General features: G+C 44.7%; 1 protein-coding gene across 1 annotated transcript in view; it reads left to right on the top strand.

Annotated features, from left to right (window-relative positions):
- SLC1A1 (solute carrier family 1 member 1) overlaps positions 1-13998 on the top strand; it is a 63496-nt gene extending 49498 nt beyond the window's left edge. The window contains exons 8-13 of the mRNA XM_081103428.1: positions 955-1062; positions 2933-3055; positions 3690-3884; positions 8849-8983; positions 11124-11384; positions 13591-13998. Of these exons, the coding sequence (XP_080959554.1) occupies positions 955-1062; positions 2933-3055; positions 3690-3884; positions 8849-8983; positions 11124-11370 (808 nt within the window). The 3' untranslated portion in view covers positions 11371-11384; positions 13591-13998. The remainder of the gene's footprint in view (positions 1-954; positions 1063-2932; positions 3056-3689; positions 3885-8848; positions 8984-11123; positions 11385-13590) is intronic.
- The last annotated feature ends 9402 nt before the right edge of the window (positions 13999-23400 follow it).

The raw sequence follows: 23400 nt of genomic DNA, 5'->3' as shown, positions 1-23400 counted from the left end.
TAAAGGCATGACTTGAAGGGGTTCCCTGCACATCAAAACACAAAGTGCTTTCCTTAGTAGGCCCCATGCAGAAGTGATATTCCAGATACTTACAACAGGTACAGCACGAGCACTAACCCATCCAAACGAAAGCTGCTTGAGTACCTGCCCTGTCTCAGAGATGCCGAAAAGTCCACCTTTCCTCAGAGACCTCTGTCCCACTTATCTCATATTGAGTTGATTTAACATTATTTAATCCAAATTATAGACATTGACAGTGATGTAAAAGGTTCAGTTATTTCAGTCACTTAATCCCATTGCACCTCAGCTTAATTATCTATAAAAAAGGGTAATAAAATCTCCCACTAGGATTGGGAGAAGCACACTAACTGAATTGATGCATGTAAAATACTTAAGCCAACACAAGACCTGTCATGAGAGCTCCACAAACAGCTATTATGACCACTCCCACTACTAACCCTATTGCTCTTTGCTGATACTACAACCTGGGAAACAAGGTGACCATGGCTAGAAAGAGCCTAGTGACCTTATTTGCAGGATCAAGCTAAAATGAGATCTCATAGGTAGCAATAGGTAGAATGTATATGTACTGGGAACAAGGAATGGGATATGCAGTAGTTTAATCACACCTTTTTATGTACTTATTTTATGTATTGGGGTGCATTGGTTAATAAAATTATATAGGTTTCAGGTATTCAATAACCATACCTTCTTGCCAAGTGTGTCCCATTACGGTAGCTTAGGTGGGTAGAATTTAAGGTACACACAGATGTTGAAACCTGAAGCCAGTGTGGTCCCCCACAGCCTGGAACTGAGATGAAACTGAGACCTTCACTTCATTGTGCACCCTGTGCTCCTCCCAGCTGAGGGCGGGTGCAAAGCTGAGGCTTGTTTCTTCCCCAAAAATCCCACCCTGAGAAAACACCTGCTGACTTTGTTGTGCTTACTTCCTAGTTACATGCCAATCGGCATTTTATTCCTGATTGCCGGAAAGATCATAGAAGTTGAAGACTGGGACATATTCCGCAAGCTGGGCCTTTACATGGCCACTGTCCTGACTGGGTATGTCAGACCCAAGAGAAGAAACGTCACTTGAGCTCATGAGAGTCTGGGTTTCAGAGGATTAACATTGGCTTCTCTCCTATGTGCAGGGGGAAATGGGGTTCAGCGATAAGAGAGCCGGTTGGAGGTGGGGAGGGGTGCCCTTTAACAGCTGTACTGGAGGTGGATTGCACTGTGCTCAGTGCCAGATCTTGGCAGAACAGCCTGGACCAGGCTTTGTCACTGCCTTTGTTAGTTGTATTCAAATAATTTTTTAAAACCCACTGGTAGCCAATCTTGGCTGTCTCCTGGCCTTCACTTCCTCAGGGATATAAACTATAACCAAGCAAATAAAAATAACCCCATGTACCCTGGGCCTGAAAGAAATTAGGCAGTGCCTAAATAAAATCAGACTCGAGCAAGTAGGAGCAGGATGGCTGGTCGGTTCCAGGACCCTGTTGGTGGGGCTGGTGACCACTGTCACCCCCTGTATCCTCAAAGGGCCAGACAGGGTGCAGGGAAAATCTTCATGCTAGAAGGAATTGTGTAAAGCAGGAAGGCAGCAGGAAACAGGTCATTTGCATACTTATTAGTCCAGTTATTGGTTCCTTGAGGGGAATAGGTGATAAATGGTGCTCCCAGATATCAGCCGGCGGTGGGATACATCACATGTGCCTTGAAATATGGGCCATAGGAATGAGTAAACATCATCAATTTGACTCCCACTGGTCAATGCCCCCAAACACCCACTTAAGCAATCAGCTCACCTATTGGAACTCAATTGCATTAGGGAGTTTCCACTGCATAGCATTTAGTACTTAATCTGTGTTTACCAAGAGCATAGCCCTGATGGCCAACAGAGAAGCAGCCTGGATTCCTACAGTGTGAGGGTCAGTCAAATCCCAGGGCTCAGTGCAAAGGGAGGCAGGACCTCTTTAGCCCAGTTCAAAGAGGCCAGAGGCTGCGTCCAGGCAGTGATGGGGCTGCGGCGTATTATGCTGAGCCACTTCATAACGGGGTTCTACTGGCTTCTGTTCTCTTATCCTAGCTAGGTTCCTAAGAGTAAGCGAAGTCAGTTCCTCAGAGTTCTTAGCCACAAGCTCTCTATCCAGGAGACCCTCTTTCCACACCCCCGGGAGCTGTATTTTCAATGACCACTTCTTACTATTTCAGCTTCACATATCTTTAAACTCTACGCTGCCACATATGTGGCATCCGCTGAATCGGTCTCCTTTCTGAAGCCCCCTGTTTTGTGTAACCCATATATTTCCATGTGGAACAAGGAATCGTTTTTGGAAGACAGGAATAACAAAGAGAGTCGGTCCAAAGTATGAAAATGGAAGAGCAAGGGCTTCCTCCTTCTCATTGCAATCCTCACTTCCCTCTTAGATAGTGGGCGCCATCCAACAAAACAGCGGTGAGGCCCAGGGAGCAGAGTGGCTGAGACTGTGAAGGGCTATAATAGAGGGGCCGACAGAGGCACCAAGGAGGGAGGGGTCAGCGGGAGCTGGGAGGTTGGGGGAAGGCTTCCTGAAGGAGTCTTACTGAGTCTTAGAGGAGGAGTAAGAATTCAGCAACAGAAGGAAGTGAAAGATTTTAGCACATTTAGCAGGAACAGCACGATCAGGGCTTGGAAGCATGATGTAATTGTTCTGTGAGCCCTGGAATGTGCATTCAGCTACTGGCTTTGCCAGTAACTTTGATAAGATACTTCATTTGCTGAATGAATCTCCTCATCCTCATATGTGGACTGGAGACATATTCCTGCCCTACTTCTCATTTTCTCATTAGATCAATATGAAAGTTGAATGACATGAAAAAAGCCTTTTGAAAAAAGGATTAATATGAAGAGGTGGTATCATCCATGAACCCGTTCCTTTCTCATCTACAGGCTTGCAATCCACTCCATTGTAATTCTTCCACTGATATATTTCATTGTGGTAAGAAAGAACCCTTTCCGGTTTGCCATGGGGATGGCCCAGGCTCTCCTGACAGCTCTCATGATCTCTTCCAGGTAAATAGAAGAGGGGTGTCTAGAGGAAATCTCTGAACCAAGCTTTTATCAACCCTCGCCTCACTTGATGAAGCAGTATCTGCAGCTTATAGTTTTTGTAGTTGCCTTTAATTCAAGAAATGATTGCCCCAGCCAGTGTGGCTCAGTTGGTTGGAGTATGGGTCCATTCATCAAAAGGTGGTGGTTCATTTCCCAGTCAGGTCATATAACTAGGTGGTGGGTTCGATCACCAGTTGGAGTGCATGCAGGAAGCAACCAATTGGCTTCTCTCCCTCTCTCTCTGAGATCAATTTTAAAAAGAAAGAAGAAAGAAAGAAAGAAAGAAAGAAAGAAAGAAAGAAAGAAAGAAAGAAAGAAAGAAAGAAAGAAAGAATCCCCATAGTCTCTACCCATGTCCTTGAATGTAGTTCTTCACCCTGGGGGATGTTTCTGGCCCTCTTGGCACAGCCTGCAGCCCACGAAGGGATTATGTTGTAACTTGGAACAGTGGCAACCATAGCACCTTCTGATTCCTGAACCTGTCAAAGGTGCCAGCATACCTGGTTAGTTTTTGGAATGGAGGCGTCTCTTCTTCAGGCAGGGACCGAGGACCAGCATTTCTAAACCGTAACGCCTTTGTCTTTTTATCACATAGTTCAGCAACCCTGCCTGTCACTTTCCGCTGTGCTGAAGAAAAGAACCACGTGGACAAAAGGATCACTAGATTTGTGTTACCCGTTGGTGCTACAATCAACATGGACGGGACTGCACTCTACGAAGCAGTAGCCGCTGTGTTCATTGCACAGTTGAATGACATGGACTTGAGCATTGGGCAGATCGTCACTATCAGGTGGGGGCATGGTGTCACATTCATTCTCATCTCCGTTACTGGAATTGCCTCTAGTAAGAGTTGCCTGTGAGGGGAGATCAAGAGTGGTCCAGTGGTGGGTTGATTTTCTTGGTCTACAAAGTCGGTTCCCAAGACTAAGCACAACTCTGTTACAAGCAGTGGGATTGTGTTGCACTGCTTCAAGGTCTGGATAAGCCAAAAGCATCATTCTGTTCTCAGTTCAGTGCCTCACTGGGTCCTAAGCACAGAGTAGGTACCAAGGATTCAAGATTGAACAAGGGCCAGTCTCTTCTTTCAAGGGGTTCCTAGTAGGTAGATAAGGGGTACACATATCTAAATAAATGCTGAGTGGTGTGATAAGGGCTATAGTAGAGGTTTGAATGGGAGGCATCGAAGACACCAAGGAAGGAAGGGTTAGCTCTCCCTGGGAAGGTGAGGAAAGGCTTCCCGGAGAGAGTTTAGCTAAATCTTAGAAGAGGAGTAAGAATTTCATAGAAAAAGAAGGAAGCTAAGAGCATTTTAGATGAAAGGAATAGCAAGTACAGATTATTTTGTATGACTGACAGAGTGCAATGTGGAGAACATAAAGAAACGAGGAGTCAGGGATCATGCCATGAAAGCTTTGTATGGGGAGCTCATGGAAAGGTCTTCGACAATCTTTCATACCATGGACAGATTTTCATTTTAGCAGGAACCATAGCTGGAAGACCTGTTAGGAGACTACTACAGGAGTCCAGGTTTGGTATGAAAAGGCCCACATCAAGGCACTGACATGAGGGATGGAGAAGAGCTAGTGAATTAAAGAGGCATCAGTTAGATTTGGAGTGAGGGACAGGTGGCAGATAGGATGACTCCCAGGATTGGTGGGTGTTTCTGGATTGGTGGATGGTGCTTACCAGAACAGGAACTAGTGTAGGAGAAGCAAGTCTAGGTAGGAAGATAGAGTTTATGCTTTTAGACATAATGAATTTGAAATGCCTTTAAGACACCCAGGTAGAAGTAAGCAGTGAGAGAAATGTGGTCTTCACTGTAGCTACAGAAGCCAGGGTCCTCAGCTTGATAGGAAGTCAGTTATCTGAGTTTGAATCTGAGCTTCACCATGATTAGCTATAACCTTGGCCAAGCTACTTGCATTCTCTAAGCTTCTGTTTCTCATCCGTAAAATGAGGATAATGATAGTATCTACATTTTGTGCAGGTAGTGATCATTAAGTCAGATGATGCATATAAAATGCTTAGAATGATGCCTACATCGTGAGCATTCAGTAAATGTTCGAAATGGATGGCACTGCATAGGGAGAGTCCTAGGGAAGAGAAAAGGACTAAGGACTGAGCTCTAGAAAATCCTAATGTTAGAAGCAGGGAAGGAAGAACCCAAGAGGAAGAGTGAGAAGGAAAGAAAGATGGGAAGAGAGCCCTGAAACCATGGTATCATTGACACCTAGAAAAGAGAGATTTTCAAAGATTAAATGGCCCATGGAGTCAAATACTGTAGAGAATCCTAGTCAAATGAAGACTGAAATTGTCTACTCAAGTAGGGGGTGAAAGTGTCCTTAGTGAATTTTGCCAGAGCTGTTTCTCTGGAACAGCACTTCTCAATATAGTACCATTAGCTACCCACACGAATTGGACGGAGCAGACACAGAAGGTTCTATCATTGTAGAAATAGGTGCTGTCGTTGTAGAAACTCCTACTGGTCAGTGCTGCTTTGAAGAGTGGATTGTGATTAGTCAGAACTTTAAAGTGGGAGTTTGAGACTAAACTGGGTTCTTGCGCCTACTCAAGGCTGAACCTGAACATTTCAGAGTTAATTCATTCTTTCACCCGTAGCACTTGGTATAGGCATAACTTCCAGGCAAACAAATAATTCTAACAGTGTTCTCATACAGTACATTTTTAAATCTTCCCCAACCCTAAGTCATAACATACTTATTGCAGTTTGCTTGAAATTAACCGAAGACAAGTGCAAACTGGACCATTTGGCATATTCAGCTGGGCAACTGCATGATCTATAAAGTGTTAGTGGCTAACAAGCCATGTTAGTGGCTAAAGAGCCTCAGGCTATAGTGACCACGTGGTTAACAGTGATGTATTGGGGGTTCCAAAAGGGAGCAGTGGGCATGGGCACCTACTACTTCTAACAAAGAAAACCCATCATTGCAGTCAGTTTAAATGTTTTCAATCAGAAAGAGCTTGAATAAAGTTCTGTAGTTTGAACAGCAACAAGCTTGTTAAAATTGAAATCTTGATCCACAGCCACGGTGGTTCCAGCAGTTGTTACTTTTAGACTCCCCAGTGCCTTTCCCCACCTCCCTCACCTTGGGCTGTGGGACCCCGTCTGCACTGAACTGGTTTCTAAGGAGTGGTTGTAAGAGATGCCAGTTCTTTTGGGTCTTTGCCACTTTGTGATGAATTCCCTCCCTGCCTCAGTCATAGGTTTCCTGGATCTTTGTAACCTTTAAAAACAAACAAACAAAAAACTACTAGAGGAATAAACGTTGGGCCTTGAGGCTACATACTCAATTCACATAAAAACCTCTCCCTGCTCTTGGGTATTCTTATATCAGACTTGGCTGCTAATACTGGCCTAGAGCCAATAACAGCTGCCTGGCCAGGGTAATCATTAACTTAAAATAAAGAATCCTCTCTGGCTCTACCTGGGAGAGAATGAAATAATAAATGTTAAACTTGACAAGTTACAGTTGTGGCTCCTGTGGTTAAAAAGATTTGGGGACCTATAGTTTATCTCTTTCTCTGGCCATTTTGGACTGGACATCAAAAAAATGTAAGCACCATCTACCCAAAACACACCCTGTTGTGGTTTTCTCATAACATTCATTTATCAAAAGGTTATAAGTAGGATACATTTTCTTATAATGAAAGGTAATTATAGAATTTGGGGCCCAGAAAGAGCTTGGAGGAAAAAGTAGCAGTGATAGTTTTTGTAGTGGTAGTAATAATACTAGCAGCAGTGGTAGTAGAAGCAATAGCAGCAGCTGCTGACGTAGCAGAAGTGGCATCAGTTTTTAAGAATCTACTAGATCCAGGTGCTGTGCTGGGTGCCTTAAATGTGTTACCTCATTGAATCTGCACAGCAGCACTACAAAGTAAACACATTAGTTCCATCTTATAGGTGACAAACAGATTCAGAGAAGTCACTTGCCTAAGACAGGCTGTTGGTGAAATTTTTCCCGCCTATCTGAAGATTTATACTTCCGATGAAAGCCAGTTAGATAGCTGAAGTCCAGTAAAGTAAGGTCAAGGTCAAAGAGCAGAGTTTTAACTAAATGGATTTTGAATCTCAAGCCCAGCCTCAGGCTATAGGGACCCCATGGTTAACAGGGATGTGTTAGGGGTTCCAAGAAGGAGCAGTGGACATGGGCACCTACTACTTCTGACAAAATCCATCATTGCGGTCAGTTTAAATTTTTTCAACCAGCGTTGAAATAAACTTGGATTTAACAACAAATGCTTAAGTCAGAACAGATCCAAAAGGTTGTGCAGGCCTGGAACTTTGAGAGGAATTGGGACAGCCCCAGAAATCTCTAACTTACTAGAAATTGGGTGGCCATAGCCACTAAGAAAAAACTTACTTGTCTAAGAACTCTGGCCTGAGTTTAACCATACCCTCAAACACCACCTGTGACCCACACTGGGCAGATGAATGGGCACTGGAATCAGCTTTGTAAGAACTCTGAGGCTTTATGAACTCACAAGAATATGGATTTGTGGCTTGAATCAGGGATTCTTCTTGTCTAAATAGGCAGTTTCTGCATCTTTACCTTTCAACTCAGCGACATCCTGGAGACAGTTCAGGCTTTAGCCGAGAGTAAGGACGTGTCTCGAGAAAATGTCGTGGGTGTCCCCTTCAAGCTGACTCAAATCAAGGGACTTTTCAGGACCAGAGGAAAGCCCTTGTTTCCTCCAAAGTGACCAAATTTAAGGAAGTTGCTGATAAAAAACTGTGCATTCCAAAGGGATGTGCCACATTTTATCTGCCCAAGAGGGATCTTTTTAAATACTTAGCAAAGTTCACATGGCTGCCTCTCCCGAATTCCAGACCTTTCTTTTGTACAAAGTGCATCCACTGGCAAAAAGGAGCAGTCAGGAATGAACGCTTATACCTTGGACAGGAGTCAGCTATTTCTCAAGTCAGTGCCCTAAAGGGCATCTGCCAGAGATGTCAAGAGTCTTATGATGTTGAGAAAGTGAATAAAACCTCCTTAAACACTTGAGGTTTTAGCTTCACCTAAAATGCCCTTGTCCATCTATCCATACCACTATCCCTCTACTATCCTTCAAGGCAACATAAATCCCTGGCACATATTAGATTCTCATTAAATGCTTGATGGGTGAGTAGACAGAAGTAAGTAGGTGGAGAGGCATTTGTCATTTGTTCAGGAGGGATAGGTAGATAGTCACCCATCCCAGTTGGTAAGCACTTGCCTTCCTCTTAAATATATCTCTTGCATGTTGTGTGCCTCATGCAGTCCTTGCATTAGAGTGGTTTGCCCTATTTCCCCTAGAACAGTGGTCGGCAAACTGCGACTCGGTAAACCAAGGCTCACGAGCCACATGCGGCTCTTTGGCCCCGTCAGTGTGGCTCCTCCATGAAATACCGGCTCTTCCACAAAATACCGACTTCTGCGCATGAGCCACAAAGTTTCAGTCGCACTGTACATGTGCGCCCGCACGTGGTATTTTGTGGAAGAGCCACACTGAAGGGGCCAAAGAGCCGCATGTGGCTCGTGAGCTGCAGTTTGCTGACCATGGCCAGAAGATCATACTCTCCTCAGTCTCCCACAGCCCTTTAATAAGGCAGAGCTGGTGCTCAGCAGATAACAGATTCTGACTGGCCACTTTGGGGACACAGCAGTAACAGCCATTGGGACTGTTTCGGGCCAGGAACCCTGAAGGAAGAAATGGGTGTCTAACTCCTTTCGTGCTGGTGTGTTTTGGCTACAGTGTCACAGCCACAGCTGCCAGCATTGGAGCTGCGGGTGTACCCCAGGCTGGCCTGGTGACCATGGTGATCGTGCTGAGTGCTGTGGGCCTGCCCACTGAGGATGTCACCCTGATCATCGCTGTCGACTGGTTCCTGTGAGTTGGAATAAAGTGCTGCAGAATCTGCAGTCTGTCATCATTCTCTCTTCAGATTGCCTAATGAGCCATCTGTTGCTGCTTTCATTTCCCTCTGACCAGGCCATCTGATAATGTGGTTAAAAATTAACTCCTCGTAACTTCAAGCAGTGATTTAAAAAAGCCAATGATCTCTACTAGCTCATTATACCTGGAAATGCTCAAGGTTAAGAGCCTGGCATTGGACAAGATAAACACAAAATGATATAGTGAAGAAGGTAGGCAAGGCCCCAGACATTCCAAACCCCATAGGCCACCCTGGCCTATCCCAGCCCTAGGTCAGCAGCATAGGTTCAGACCACCTGGTTCAAAATCAGCCTATCTTCCCAGCTTCAGACCATCAGGGGCAGTGACACAAGCAAAGGCTTTGCAATAAGACTGACTTGGGTTTGAATCCCTGATCAGTGTCTTACTGGCTTTTGACCTTAAGTTCCTTAACCTCTCTGAGGTCCTGTTGCATTATCTGTAAGATGGAAAAGATCCCGTCTATCTCATTGGGTTGGTTTAAGGACTGAGTGAGCTAATGTGGGAGAAGTATCTAAAACAGTGTCTGGAAGCAGTATGTGCTCAATAAAAGGCAAGTCTTAATTGTTATAACTAGAATAAGACCATTCAAGCCAATAATTCTCTCTCTCTCTCTCTCTTTCTCTCTCTCTCTCTCTCTCTCTCTCTCTCTCTCACACACACACACACACACACACACACACACACACACACATACATGGCTAAGGAACACGCCAAAGCATCTGTGGTATGTTCAGGGTAAGGTTAAGAACGTGCCTTTTGTGACCCTGAAGGTTAAAGTTAGAACAAGCCTGATTCCACCTCTTTCCTTGGTTAATACCCACGTTGTGCACTGATCTTCTGGCGTCGAGGTCTCTATACCCTGGCCATCAGGAGTAAGTGTAGCTCCTTAGCAAGCCTTCACTCAGAGCCAGCCAGGCTTACTGGGGAGTCCAGTGGTGTGCAGTTTGCAAGTGGCAGCTAAGGAAAGGGAAACATTCCATGTGGGTGTGAAGACACAGTCATGTCCCTGAAGGCAGAAGCTCCTGCACAGGGAAGCTGTGCCATGTGGGCTCCCCTTAGTGGCTACTTGGTTCTACAAAGCCCTACTGAGGTGGCATCTTTCTTGCAAAGGTACCCAACCATTGAGGCAAATGCTTCAATTTTTCCAGTGGTGTTGGTGGATTTGCACTTCTCTCCTTTCCCTGGTTCTTCCTGGAATTGATGACCTTCACTCCAAGATCCCAGAAAAGTCAAAGGTTTAGTCTGATCCATGGTCTATTCTAGGGTCTAGTTCAACCCATAGCTTTGTTCTGTATAACAGCAGGGCATCCAGAGTGGACATGTGTAAGCACTGTTGGCCTTTTCTGTCCTGCAGGTGTAGTTTTCATAAGGATATTCATGTACATAGTTTCTACCAACAGTGCTCTAGCATCCTCTCACCAGGATGCCTTCTCTTTCTACACAGCTTCCTGCCTTCAGCCTCTTCTCCAGGCTCTTTGGGAGTAAAGACTAGCTGGGGGTGCCTCAAAGAGAAAGACATTCCCAGGCAAACCTGGTTTTCTGACCCTGAGATCTGTGGCATCCCTGCTGGCTTATTCATGGAGTGGCTTGGTGTGGTAAAGAAATAAGTACACCAGGGACACACAAACACAAGAACACTTGGACACATACCATGTGCCACCCACAAAACATCCAAGTTCTCTCAGCTTAGCCAAGAGAACCCGAAAATGTTCACAAAACAGAAGTTAGGGGTGAAAGATTTATGGAATTTTGACTGTCCCAAAATAATCTGTGAATACTATTCCCATTTCTTTGGGAAGAAAAGAGGGAATTCAGGTAAATTGGTGCTCAAGTTTGGGGAGTCACTGTGACTTATTGGGAGCACAGGCCTGGGGGAGCTGGGTTGCTCATTCTGTCCCTTTATGAACCAACTTCTGCTCCAGGCCTGTGAGGAGAGGAGCCTCTGGTCGGCCAGCCATGAGGACAGCACTTTCTGCTTAACTTGTAACGCAACACTTCAGGTCCTTTCTTCTCTCCAATGGCCAGGGAAATGAAATCTGGGCCTCCTGTCTGACTCACCCTCTCCCTTCCCCAGGGACCGGTTCAGGACCATGGTGAACGTCCTTGGTGACGCCTTTGGGACGGGCATCGTGGAGAAGCTCTCTAAGAAGGAGCTGGAGCAGATGAGTGTTGCATCTGACGTCAACTTCTCGAACCCCTTTGCTGTGGAAACCACAACACTCGATAATGAAGACTCAGACGCCAAGAAGTCCTATGTCAATGGAGGCTTTGCCATTGACAGATCTGACGCCATCTCATTCACCCAGACCTCACAGTTCTAGAGCCCTGGCTTCAGGTGACTGGGAATGATGAAGGACATCTCTTAGCGAATTCAAACATTAAGGAAAAGAAGAACACTAATGGCCAATTGTACATTTGACCTGATACAAAGACCTCCAAATTACTTTCTATATTTGGATTCAGAACTTTTGCTCTCTATGTTCTGGGACTTGGGGGTGGGGTAAGAGAAAAGGAAATTGATGAAAAAGCAAGCTATATTATCTGGAGTTTTAGAATTCTACAAGAGACGAAGTTTAGAAGTATATAACATAGCAGCTGTTGGAATTAGGTAACAGATGTGAAAGCGCAATTGCTTTCTCACGCACACACCAGTGTTTGGGGTTTTTAAAAAACTATTCTGTCAGTGACTACAACTTTTTTACTCAGGCTTTCTATGGCATGGATTTCCTTTGACGTCTCACATTTTTTATAGATTTTAGTGCCTCCAAACCATCCCTCTTCTCTAGTTAATGTGCCAAATTGTCCATTTTGAACTCATCTCCAGCCAATTTCAAAGAAACTTCTTTGAAAGAAAACAGATCAGCACAGTTCTGCAATAACAGTTTTAAGATAAATGTCAGGTTTGGGGGGAAGGGAAATCCTTTTTTCAATGTACTGTATTGGGACACTGGTAACTATTAACCTAACCCAGTGTTCAGTGTAGAACTATACACACACACACACACACACACACACACATACTAGGGGCCCAGTGCACGAATTCGTGCACCTTGAAAGGAACTGTGGGCCACAAGGCTGCGGTGGCCACAGGGGCAGGTCTTGGCCCATCCTTCATGGCTCCGCCTAACCCCTCCCACCGTGGCCCCCAGTCCTCTTTCCGCACGCAGCGCCACTCCCGCCACTGCCACTGACCGTGCTGGCCCTGCTTGCACACACTGACAACACGGAGTGATTGGGGCTGGTGCCAGGAGCAGGTGCGAGCGGCAGCTGCTGCCCAGATCACCCCTCAGGAGCAGGGAGAGAAGCCCTCAAGGGCGATTAGGGCCAGCAGCTACCGCTCGCACCCACTGATGGCGCCGGTCCCTCAGCACCTGCTGCTGGTGCCAGCCCCAATTGCTGCGTTCTGTCAGTGGGTGTGAGCAGGGCCATCACCAGCAGTGGGTGCGAGTGCCAGGCGGGACTGCGGCACACAGGAGCAAAGAATTTTCAATAACCACCAGAGGCTCACCCTGATGATAGCAACCAGCGCCCCGCCTTGGTCTGGTGCCCCTGCTCACCTGCTCCACCATCCTGCTGTGGCTGACACCCACCATGTTCTGCGCACGCCCCCTGGTGGTCAGCGCACGTCATAGCGAACAGTTGTTCAGTTGTCTGCCGTTTCGTCTATTTGCATATTAGGGTTTTATATATATATATATAGATATGTATATATTATTTTCATATAATTTGCCAGACAGAGATCAGAGTGGAACAGTCAATGTGAAATAAAGAGCTCTCCTAATACTTGAATATGAACTATGATTCTAATCCAGACCTACTCTGGGGCTTATCAGAACTCCTCTCTCAGGAGCACTAGACTGAGAAATCATGTTGTTCGATCATTTCTGCCCCAAAGCAGAGATGTGTTATGGTGATATTCTGATGTGGCATAGACATTCGTTACACCTTCTAAATTCTGCTGGGAGGGAATCATATCAGCTCTGTGTGAGATGATGTTCGAAGATGTCATTCACATAAGGCTGGATGTGTCTTTATCCAACTGTAAGGCTTCGTTCTTCCAAGGTTAGTAATGCCCACTTAAAAATGATAGTACTTTGCCCTTTTGTACCATCAGGGCCCAAGCAACAGTGGCAAGCTACCAGATAACTTGTATTTCAATACGAATTTGATAGGTTGAACAAGCCACATTGCCCAGAAAAGAACTATCCCTGCCCTGGATTCTTGCAGAGTAACTCCCACAACCTGAGACCTTGGGATCAGTGGTTCAGGAAAATCCTTCACTCGTGTGGCACTTGCCTCTTCCTCCAGAGAGGATTGTTCTAACCGACTAGCAGTCTAGTGATCTTGGCCCTGCTTGTAAAAATCCATCATTTGCCATTCTCCTGCTAATTTATGAAGATATCTTATTGAAGTCTGTGCTTCAGCTCACATCTTGTAAATAATGCTTAACATGACTTTTGTATGTACACTGAGATCCAAAATACTTGTGCTTCTGCAGTACTGAGTAGCCACTCTAAGCCTGTGCTTTCCTATTTACCTAGTAAGAAACCAGAATTGTGCAAAGAGCATGGAGACGTGAATACATGCTCAGTGCGGACCACCTGCACCTGCAGTCTACAGGAGCATGATGCTGAATTGTCCAGTAAACATCAGAGATATGAACCAGTAATTCAATGTGAGTGTTTAAATGCAAAGAATGGTATCGTTTATAGAAAGTCAATCTAAATATAATGCAGTTGAGTTGGTAATTTATCTTAGGTTGAATGGTTCTACCCCCTTGGCAGGTTTCTCCGATTTGAGGCACCAGAGTTGCAGAGCTGTTCATGAACTGCGGGCCATCCTTATTTTGGAGTCCGTTTGTAACTGACCTCTTAACACACTGTGCTGTTAATTCATCAAAGAGAACAATGTTCCATTTCAGTCTCAATAAACATTCCCATCATTCTTTCTTCCCCGTCTTTCTCTGTTCTTTTATCTCACTCTGCTGGGTGTGGGAAGGTGGAGACATGGTCAGTTCATTCAGATTGTAGACAGATTGTCATTTCCAAAACTGTCTTTATAGCCAAGAATGAAAAAGCAGGGCTGGGGGGGGAGTAATCTAATTCTTCACGTTACTCAGTGGGGATTAAAAGGTTGAAATTCATTGTCATTACGGACAGCTTGCCCACACTTGATGACGGAGATGAAAAGGAAAATAGAATTTGGTTAGAAATTACTGTAATGGGGGAAAGTCTTGGTTTCACTGAAGGACTGGTCCTGACCACTGGAATGTTCCTACAAATGACGAATGGCTGTATTCAGAGTGCGACTTCAGAGAGTTCTTTAAAGGAATGGCACAGTCCTGCCTGGAACCTCGGTCATGATGGGGTTCCTCCAGCAGACACACTTAGTGACAGACAATACGGAACAGACAGCTCTCTCTGCCCCACTTAGTGTGTGTCTCATAAAAATGCTTATCACTGCCTGGTCAAACTAATTCAGAACAGTCTTCTCTTTTGGCAACATGGGATAAAATACCCAACAACACAAGTCCTTACAGAGAGATCTGTTTGGAAATGTTAGTGAACCTGGGTAGGGACCCCCATATGATTTTGATCTGCCCAAAGTATACTCATGAACAGAGCAAAGGTATTAGCGCTGGAAAATAACTCTTTCCCCACAAAACCTTAGTGAGCCCACTGGGTATAATGCCTGTTATTTAAACCATAGCAGTCTTAGAATAGTATGAAGAAACTGTGTTTGGCTTCTCGTTGGCAGTGGGCCAGCAACAGTGTTGGCTTTGCAGGTGTTTAAGAATCTTCCCTCCTGGTACAGAAAGAAGAAATGGTCATGCAGAGCCTTGGCAGAATTCTAAAAAGTTCTATCCAACAGAATATTCTGTATTGTCTAGCTGCCCAGCAAGGGACCCATGAGTAGGCATGTGGCTGGTCTCTTAACCATTTTGTGACCCTTGCCAGTAATCTAAGGCCTTGGTTTAATCTTCTGTGAAATGGTGATAAATCTTGCCCCTTGGGGTTGCTTTAAGTTAAATGAGAAAATGCGTATAATTCATTTAGCAGAGACCCTGTCACATGTTTGATAAATGCTAGTGCCCCCCACACCACACAAAACCCCTATATTCTCACCCCCTTTTACATGGGCAACCCATACAGATGCAACTTTAGTTGCTAGTCAGTGTTTTGAGACCTGTCTCAGTTATTAAAGCAAATAGTGCATCCAACTTAGTGAGACTTAATATATTAACAAATCCCATTCTATGAAGGGGAAACCGGACATTTTGATATAAATAGTGTAAGACTTAGAATATTCTCTCCTGTAAAGTATCACATGGGCACTGAACAAAAAGCATCCACAATTTTTTGGCTGTGATCTGCGGCAGAGAGGTTTGAGATCAGGTTGTGTGAGGCGGAGCTGTGCATTCACATAGCACTCTTTCTATTAAGTCCTGAGATTTGTGACATGAAGTTCACTTCTGCCAGGTCGGCCTGGATGTCTCATGAGACTGTTCTCCCCATGCTGAGACTTGGCTCTGGGCCCCACGTGAGGTTTTTAAAATACCCTCTGTGGTAGGAAATGTGCCTCTCCCCCCTGCAATCTTAACTTTTTAAGTAAAAGCTGTATAATATAAACAAGAAGTAAGCCTTGTTTAATTAGCTTTGGAAACAATACATATTGATCCACATGTATCGAATTAGATGACTGTACATTAAGTGTATGAAGTTATTGATCATGAATGGAGATGACTGGGAACATTTCTCAGTGGCCCAGGCTAAATAACACCCCAAAAGTCCTAAGAAAGCATTCAGATCCATCTCACAACTGCTGACCGGTCCATGTCTCCTCGCTGGGAAAAACCAGTGCCATGTGTGATCTGGTGGTGGTCTCTCCGGGATCACCGAGATACTTGTCTACAAAGCCTCACTTGGTGTGCCAATTTTAAGATACTCCAAAATTCAGAAGAGTTATTAGTAAACCCCCAAAGCCAAGATAAAATCAACACCCCTTTGTTATTCTGTTGAAGAAAAGGAAAAAGGAAAGCTGTGGCCTCTTCTAGAGAAGTTTGGTTTCCAGAAGTCCTCACCAGCCTGAAGCTAGAAAACTGCCCTCATGAGAGCAGAACCAGGATATTACACAGAGACACTAGAAACTAATATACAGAATCAACCAAACTCCTGAAGAGTAGTGTCTGGATCCCAGCACACACACATCATTTTCAGACCATAGAATCTGGTACCTGCTGTTCTATCAGCAAGGTTATGAGGATGTCACATTCTCATCCCTCACTTCAGGGCATTTGAGGAGTTTTATCACCTGGGTGTTTCAGAGTCAAAGGTCCGGTTGCCAAGGGGGAAAAAATGAGTCATTAGACAGGATCTACTTTATTTTGTCCAGACCCTGTGGAAAGATGCCTTTTCCAAGGTGAGAATAAGATTGATTGAAGTGAATTGAGTAGTCCCAGGAGGGTAGTCACAGAAAAGGCACCACTCCGTCATTGCACAGGTGCTTCCCTTTATGGACGCACCTTCACAAAGTCCTGAAGATATGCACCTGTTAGAGATGACTTGGATCACTAAATGAATGTGACTTTCATTTAGCAGTGGTTCTCAACCTTCCTAATGCCTCGACCCTTTAATACAGTTCCTCATGTTGTGGTGACCCCCAACCATAAAATTACTTTTGGTGCTACTTCATAACTGTAATTTTGCTACTGTTATGAATCATAATGTAAATATCTGATATGCAGGATGTATTTAGGCGACTCCTGTGAAAGGGTCGTTTGACCCCCAAAGGGGTCGCGACCCACAGGTTGAGAACCTCTGATTTAAGGGGTCCTCGTGTTGTGTTTTCAAAGTCATCAGTTTAGCTTAGCAAGAATAGTAAGAAGCCAGAAAAAAACTTCATCAGAGCTGAGGAGTTGGGGGGAAAAAAAGTTTCTCCAATATGAATCTGAGGACAATGAAATGTTCGGGTCTTTAGGAAACTGGGTGGGTCCGAGAGGATGGGATGTCAAGTCTCCCCAGAACTAAAGACAGCAAATACAACATAGAGGAAATGCGTTTTTATTTACTTGACAAATGTTTGCATAGCCGTTACTATGTGACAAGCACTGTTCTTAGCACTTAACAAATATTAACTAATTTGATCTCATCAACATCATGAAGCAAGTACCATAGACAAGAAACTGGTACAAAAGGTCAAGTAACTTGCCCCCAAGATCACACAACGAATAGGTGGCACAGCAATTTGGCTCCAGTGTCAACATTCTTTTTATATATATATATTGTATTGATTTTTTACAGAGAGGAAGGGAGAGGGATAGAGAGTTAGAAACATCGATTAGAGAGAAACATCGATCAGCTGCCTCCTGCACACTCCCCACTGGGGATGTGCCCACAACCAAGGTACATGCCCTTGAGCGGAATTGAACCTGGGGCCCTTGAGTCCGCAGGCCAACGCTCTATCCACTGAGCCAAACCGGTTAGGGCAACATTCTTTACCAGGCATTGAAAGCTATGGAAGGCCAGGAGTGCTAGAATATTAATTCTAACTCAAGTCTGGGATGGCCTAACATTTTCAAGACAAATAATAATCGTTAATATTTGCCCAGTGTTAACGGCATGCCTGGCACTGTACTAAATATTTTACATGCTTAATTCATGTATTCTTTTCAACAGTCCTATCAGGCAGGTATTATTACCCTCCATTTTCCAGATGAGGAATCTGTGGCTTGGAGAGATTAGCTGACCCAAGTTCACACAACTGGAACTCAAACCTGATTCCCAAGTCTGTGTTCCTAACCATTAAGATATAGTACTTCAAAATGCCTAAAAATCCCACCAAAACAAAGCAGGGGTAATCAAAAATCTCCCAACAAAGAAAAATCCAGGTCTGGATGGCCTCACTGGTAAATTCTAACATTTAAGGAATTAATACCAATCCTTCTGTAACTCTTCCAAAAAATAGAAGAGGCAGGAGCAAACATTGTCAAACTTGTTTTATGAGGTCAGCATTACCCTGAAACAAAGCCAAACAAGGACATTTACAAGAAAAAAAAAATTTGCAGGTCAATATTCTTGATGAACATAGATGCAAAAATACTCGGCAAAATATTAGCAAACTGAATTCAATAGAACTTTCAAAAAAATCATACACAATGATCAGGTGGGATTTATTTCTGGGATACAGGATGGTTCAACATAGGCAAATCAATAAATATGATACGTCACATTAACAAAATGAAGGATAAAAATCATATGAGCATCTCAATATAAGTAGAAAAAGCATTTGACAAAATTCAATCTCCATTCATGATAAAAACTCTTAACAAATTGGGAATAAAAGGAATGTTTCTCAACATAACAAAGGCCATACATGACAATCCCACGGCTAACATACTCAATGGTGAAAAGCTGAAAGTATTTCCTCTCAGATAAGGAACAGCATAAACGCAAAGGTCAACAAACCAATGTCCTGCTTGTAAAATCCAACGAACAATTTCTTAGGCATTAATGTTTACCTTTTTGCAACATTTGTCGCTGGTAATTATCTCATTTCCACTAAGTTCCTTTGAATTCTAAGACATGACTGGGTTCTGCCCCTAACTTCTTCCCGCATTCTTCAGTAACCTTTGTAACCTCCTCCTCCTGCTGCTCCCGTCCTGTGGGCCTCATCTCTGCCCAGTGCTCCACCTGTGCCAAGCACACAGGGGTCCCTCAAATGTGGGATGAGTGAAGAAGCTCCATTTCCTTCTGGTCTCTCTCTCTCTCTCTCTCTCTCTCTCTCTCTCTCTCTCTCTCTCTCTCTCTCTCTCTCTCTCTCCATTCTCTCCACCGGAGACTCATCCATTGTTATGACTTCAAATGCCACCTCTATTCGGATGATTAACAAAAATGTGTATCCCCCAAATCTATAGCCTTTGGTTTCGCCAACCCTGACCTCCCAGCCAAATTTCAGATCCATATTTCCAACTATTACTGGACATTTCCCTTTGACCTTTGCACCCTCTTTTTAAACTGAACTTACCCAAAGTCAAACTTATACATTTTCTTCTGCAGTCGCTCTTTCCTAAATTGAGCATTGTGCTTTTAAAACCACCATGATTTCCTCTGCAACTTCGGATCATAATTTCTTTGAGGTTGGAGGTGGTATGGCAGGTCTACAGAGGGTTGTCCATTTATTTGAATCCCTCCACATGTTGCCCCTGAGTGACAATGGGTGGCCTATGGCTTAGCCTCAGTAGAGACATAATGCATTCCTGCACTTTATCTCCCCACATCATTCTTAAATAAATAATGTGTACTTTGACAATCCTCAGTTCTACTTTCAACAATGACAGCTTCAAAGCAAGAACAAACACAACAAAAATCTAAATCCAAGAGAAGGTGCCCATTGCCTCTGAGCACCCACCCTGCCTCACAGCACTCCCCACCCCCCACCCCACCACACACACACACCCTGTAATTCTGAGTGTTCCCTACTGTGGCCCTATTGCCAAAAAGACATCATGGGGGCGGGGGTGGGGGGGAGGGGGGCGGGGAGATCCTCCCCAAAAGGTTTTATTTGGCCTCCTACTTTGTTCTCTTAGTCCTGAGTTCATCTTACCTCATGTCATAAAGAATGTAAATCTACAAAATAAAGGACACTGTGTCCTTCTATCTGCAGAGTAAATTATTCTCTCAATCAGTACTTCACTCCTGATTAAATAGTTCACCTTCATTTTGCAACTCCCCCCACGCCTTCTGACTTAACTGTTTCTTCCTTAAAGGAACCAGACTCCCCCTCCCCGACCCCCACACACCATTAAAGCACCTTAAACTAAATTGCCTGATTTCTTCCCACCCCCATGTTTAATGAGCCCCTCTCTTCTCTATGACCCTCCCATCCTGTCCAGACTCTAATATCCAGACTTCTTCAATGGCTTTGTCACAGTCTCCCTGCCGCCAGCCTCTACCCACTCCCAAACCACCTGAACAAGATCATCCGATTAATAGTCTGCTTTCCCATCGCAAAACTCTGATGGTTTCTTATTGTCTACAGCACAGTCTAAAATCCCAGGCCCAATATTTAAGACACTTCAGAAGATATCCCTAGAGGATATTCCCAATTTCCTCACTTCTCCCAAACCTCTTCTCCACCTGGTGCTTTTAGTTCTTAATGTCAAAAATAAATTCTTGGCCCCTGACCCCAAGATACCATTATTTCTTTTTGTTATTGTTGTTCATCGTCCTCCCAGGATATTTTTTCCATTGTTTTAAGAGAGAGTGGAAGGGAAGGAGGGAGGGTGGGGAGGAAGGGAGGGAAGAAAGGAGGGAGGGAGAAAAACATCAATGTGAGAGAGACACATTGATTGGTTGCCTCCCATACACACCCCAACCAGGGCTGGGGATCGAACCTGCAACCCAGATACCCAGATATTTGCCCTTGACCAGGAATAGAACCCATGACCCTTCAGTCTGAGGGCCAGTGCTCTAAACAGCAACACCAGCTAGGACAAGATCCCATTATTTTTTACCTCATGGAACCTAGAGAAGTAATAATCTTGGTGCATAATCAGATATTGCCTTGTATTATTAAGTTAATCAATATGAGAGTTGATTATAATGTAATAAATTGAGTTCCACAAACTTTAGGTATTATTTCATATTATTAAGTAAGAGTCATAACTGGTGGCTGTAGGCAAGATTAGCTTCAATAAAAAGCTTGTGGCCATCAAGCCTTTTATTGTTTTGAATTTGAATAATTTGAACACCTTGCCAGAGGTGGAGGGGATGAAGTTATAGTTTCCATTTCACCCCAGCCCCCATCACTAACAATTATTTCCAACCCACTGCTTCTGGCAATCACAAATCCTGCCTGGTTCTGAGGGCACTGGAGGGTGGAACACCTTTGGACAGTCACACTTGAAACATCTCATTGCCCTAATAATTCCAGAGACTCCAGAAGGATATTCCTGAGCATAATGCTTCCCCTACTCCACAGGGCCCAGTACAATTCTGAGCACATAGTAGAAGCTGAATAAATACAAGTTGAGTGATTTCATGCAAGGCTATGGAATCCGTTTAGTTATCTGTCAGGGCTGGGAGACCGCATGACTCAGTAAACAAAGGATGTCATCATTCAACCGGGTTGAACTTCCCTTACGCAATGACAAATGAGCCCTCATGACAAGGAACTCTCACCACGAATTCAGCACTTCCAACAATGGCACCTCTCACATACAATCTGTTCCTGAAAATCATTCCACTAAAATAGGTGTGATATTTATCTCAGTTCAAGATAGCAATTTGAGTGTTAGTTCCTGGAGGAAAAGGAACAGGGATATTTATTTTGGGGTGGCGGGGTGGCTATTTACAAACATAATATCCCAATGACAGGACATAAGAGCAGAAATCATCTTTTGTTGGTCTAAACAGGAAGTGGTTAACCTCATTCCAACTCCAGGCAAGAGACCTTAATTGTCCCATCACTCTACTGAAACACTGAGTTCACTTTTCAACCCCTTGAATTATCCAGCATGCACCAACCTCAGGGACAATCAGGTGACAGCCCAGAGGCGGTAAAAAGTGGTAGGAAAAAAACAAACCCAAGAGGTTTGGAAACAAGACAAACCAGCGTTTGGAAATTGCTTCTGGTACACATTAGTTTTTCGGAGCCTCTGTGTCCCTAGCAAAAAAGAAAGGGGGGGAGGGGGCGGGGGGGGAATGTTTTCTGCAAGTAATTTAATAAAAATAATAACAACTAATACTTACTGAGTGCTTATTTTATTCTAGGCACTAGTTTAAAGTGCTTATTTAAATGTGTTGACTCATCTGTTTATGACAGCCTTACTATTATTGCCTGCATTTCACAAAGAAAGACTCTGAGGCACAAGGAGGTTACGTCATTTGCCCAAGTCACTCAGCCGCTAAGTGGCAGAATCAGGATTCAAACCTAGGTGCTCTACCTCCAGAGCCTCGGTCTTCACAGCAACACAATAACACCCTCATGACGCATTTGATACAGCCTGGCGGACTGAGGCGCTAAACAAAGGAGTGGAAAAATGAGAGGGGGGGGGGGGGGGAAGAAGGGAAAAGCCCTTTTTCCAATTCTTTGCTGGGATTTGGGTTTACCAAGGTTAGATGGGAAGACCCTGAAAAGACTCTCCCAAGCCCCTCTACGTTGCTCTTGTCCTGGCCTCCCCTGTGGAAGAACCTAGAATACATCACCCTCCACACCCATCCATGCAGTAACCCTGGCTGGTTCAAAAGCATCCGCAACCAAACACAAAACAAAGCCCACAAGTACTTCAACACTCTTACCTTGGCGCCAACTCTGTGCCTCATCAGGGTCTTCCTTCTCCCTCTCCATTGGAAAGTCCTAATGCTGGTGACTCAGCAACCTAACGGCCCTCCGATTCCCTTCAGCATTTCTGGGGCAAGCCATGATAAATGCTGAGTCACTCCGTGCTGCCTCCTCAAAGTTCCCGCTGCCTAGATGAAGATTAGCGCCCTCCCCACCGGCCGGTCCCACACAAACAAAGCAAACCCCGCCATGCAATATGCTGTATTCTGTCTGTCCTATTGGCTGGCCTGGTCTTGGAGAGGAGGCAAAGCTGTGATCAATAGAGAGAGCAAATGAGCCCCAGCAGGTGGATCTAATGGGTAGTTGAGGATAATACTAGCTACGAGCTGCTTTTAAAAAAAAGATAAGGAGAAAGAAAAATATAGACTTACTGGGTGCAGGAGGATCTCTCTAAAGGATACGGAATCTCAAAGGGAAATTTCAGAGTGGGAGCTCCTCACTTGGCTGAGGAAGCTCCAACAACCCAGTCCTCCTGGAAAGGACCCACGTGCCCCAGGGGAAAGCTCATGGCCTAGGCAAGAGCCTGTTTTTGCCAAATTTCCTAGTTCTGAAGGTGAAACTAAGCACAGGTCTTTCCTCTGATGACAAAGTAATGATTGCTGCGCCTAGACCCAGTGTGTGGAGGCGTGGAAGGGAACAGCTCCCGGGGAGCCTGAGGGTTTTAGCTCTTCTCACTGTCAGCAGAGCTCCAAGTACATGGCGAGAGGAGGGGCTTCTCCCCAGGACCTGCACACCCCAGAGGAGTGCTGGGAGAGGTCCCCTGTTCTGAGAAGCACAGAGGTTCCACCAGGCAGTGCTAGCGGGTTCGTTGGTCACACACAGATTAGAGGGCACGGCCTTTCCTCGGGTTGCCCTCAGAGAGGCCCGAAGGCTCCTTTAATGGAACCAATCAAAGAGCCAGGGCTCTTACTGAGAGTGGCCAGGCATTGGGGGCTAGGCTGAACTTGCACATGCAACCCATTCATCCTCTAATTATACACTGAAAAGCACCCACCTTCCTTTATGTTAAA

This window comes from Myotis nattereri, assembly GCF_964212035.1.
Source record: "Myotis nattereri genome assembly, chromosome: 12".
NCBI classification, from domain to species: Eukaryota; Metazoa; Chordata; class Mammalia; order Chiroptera; family Vespertilionidae; genus Myotis; species Myotis nattereri.
This window is presented reverse-complemented; position numbering and strand designations above follow the sequence as displayed.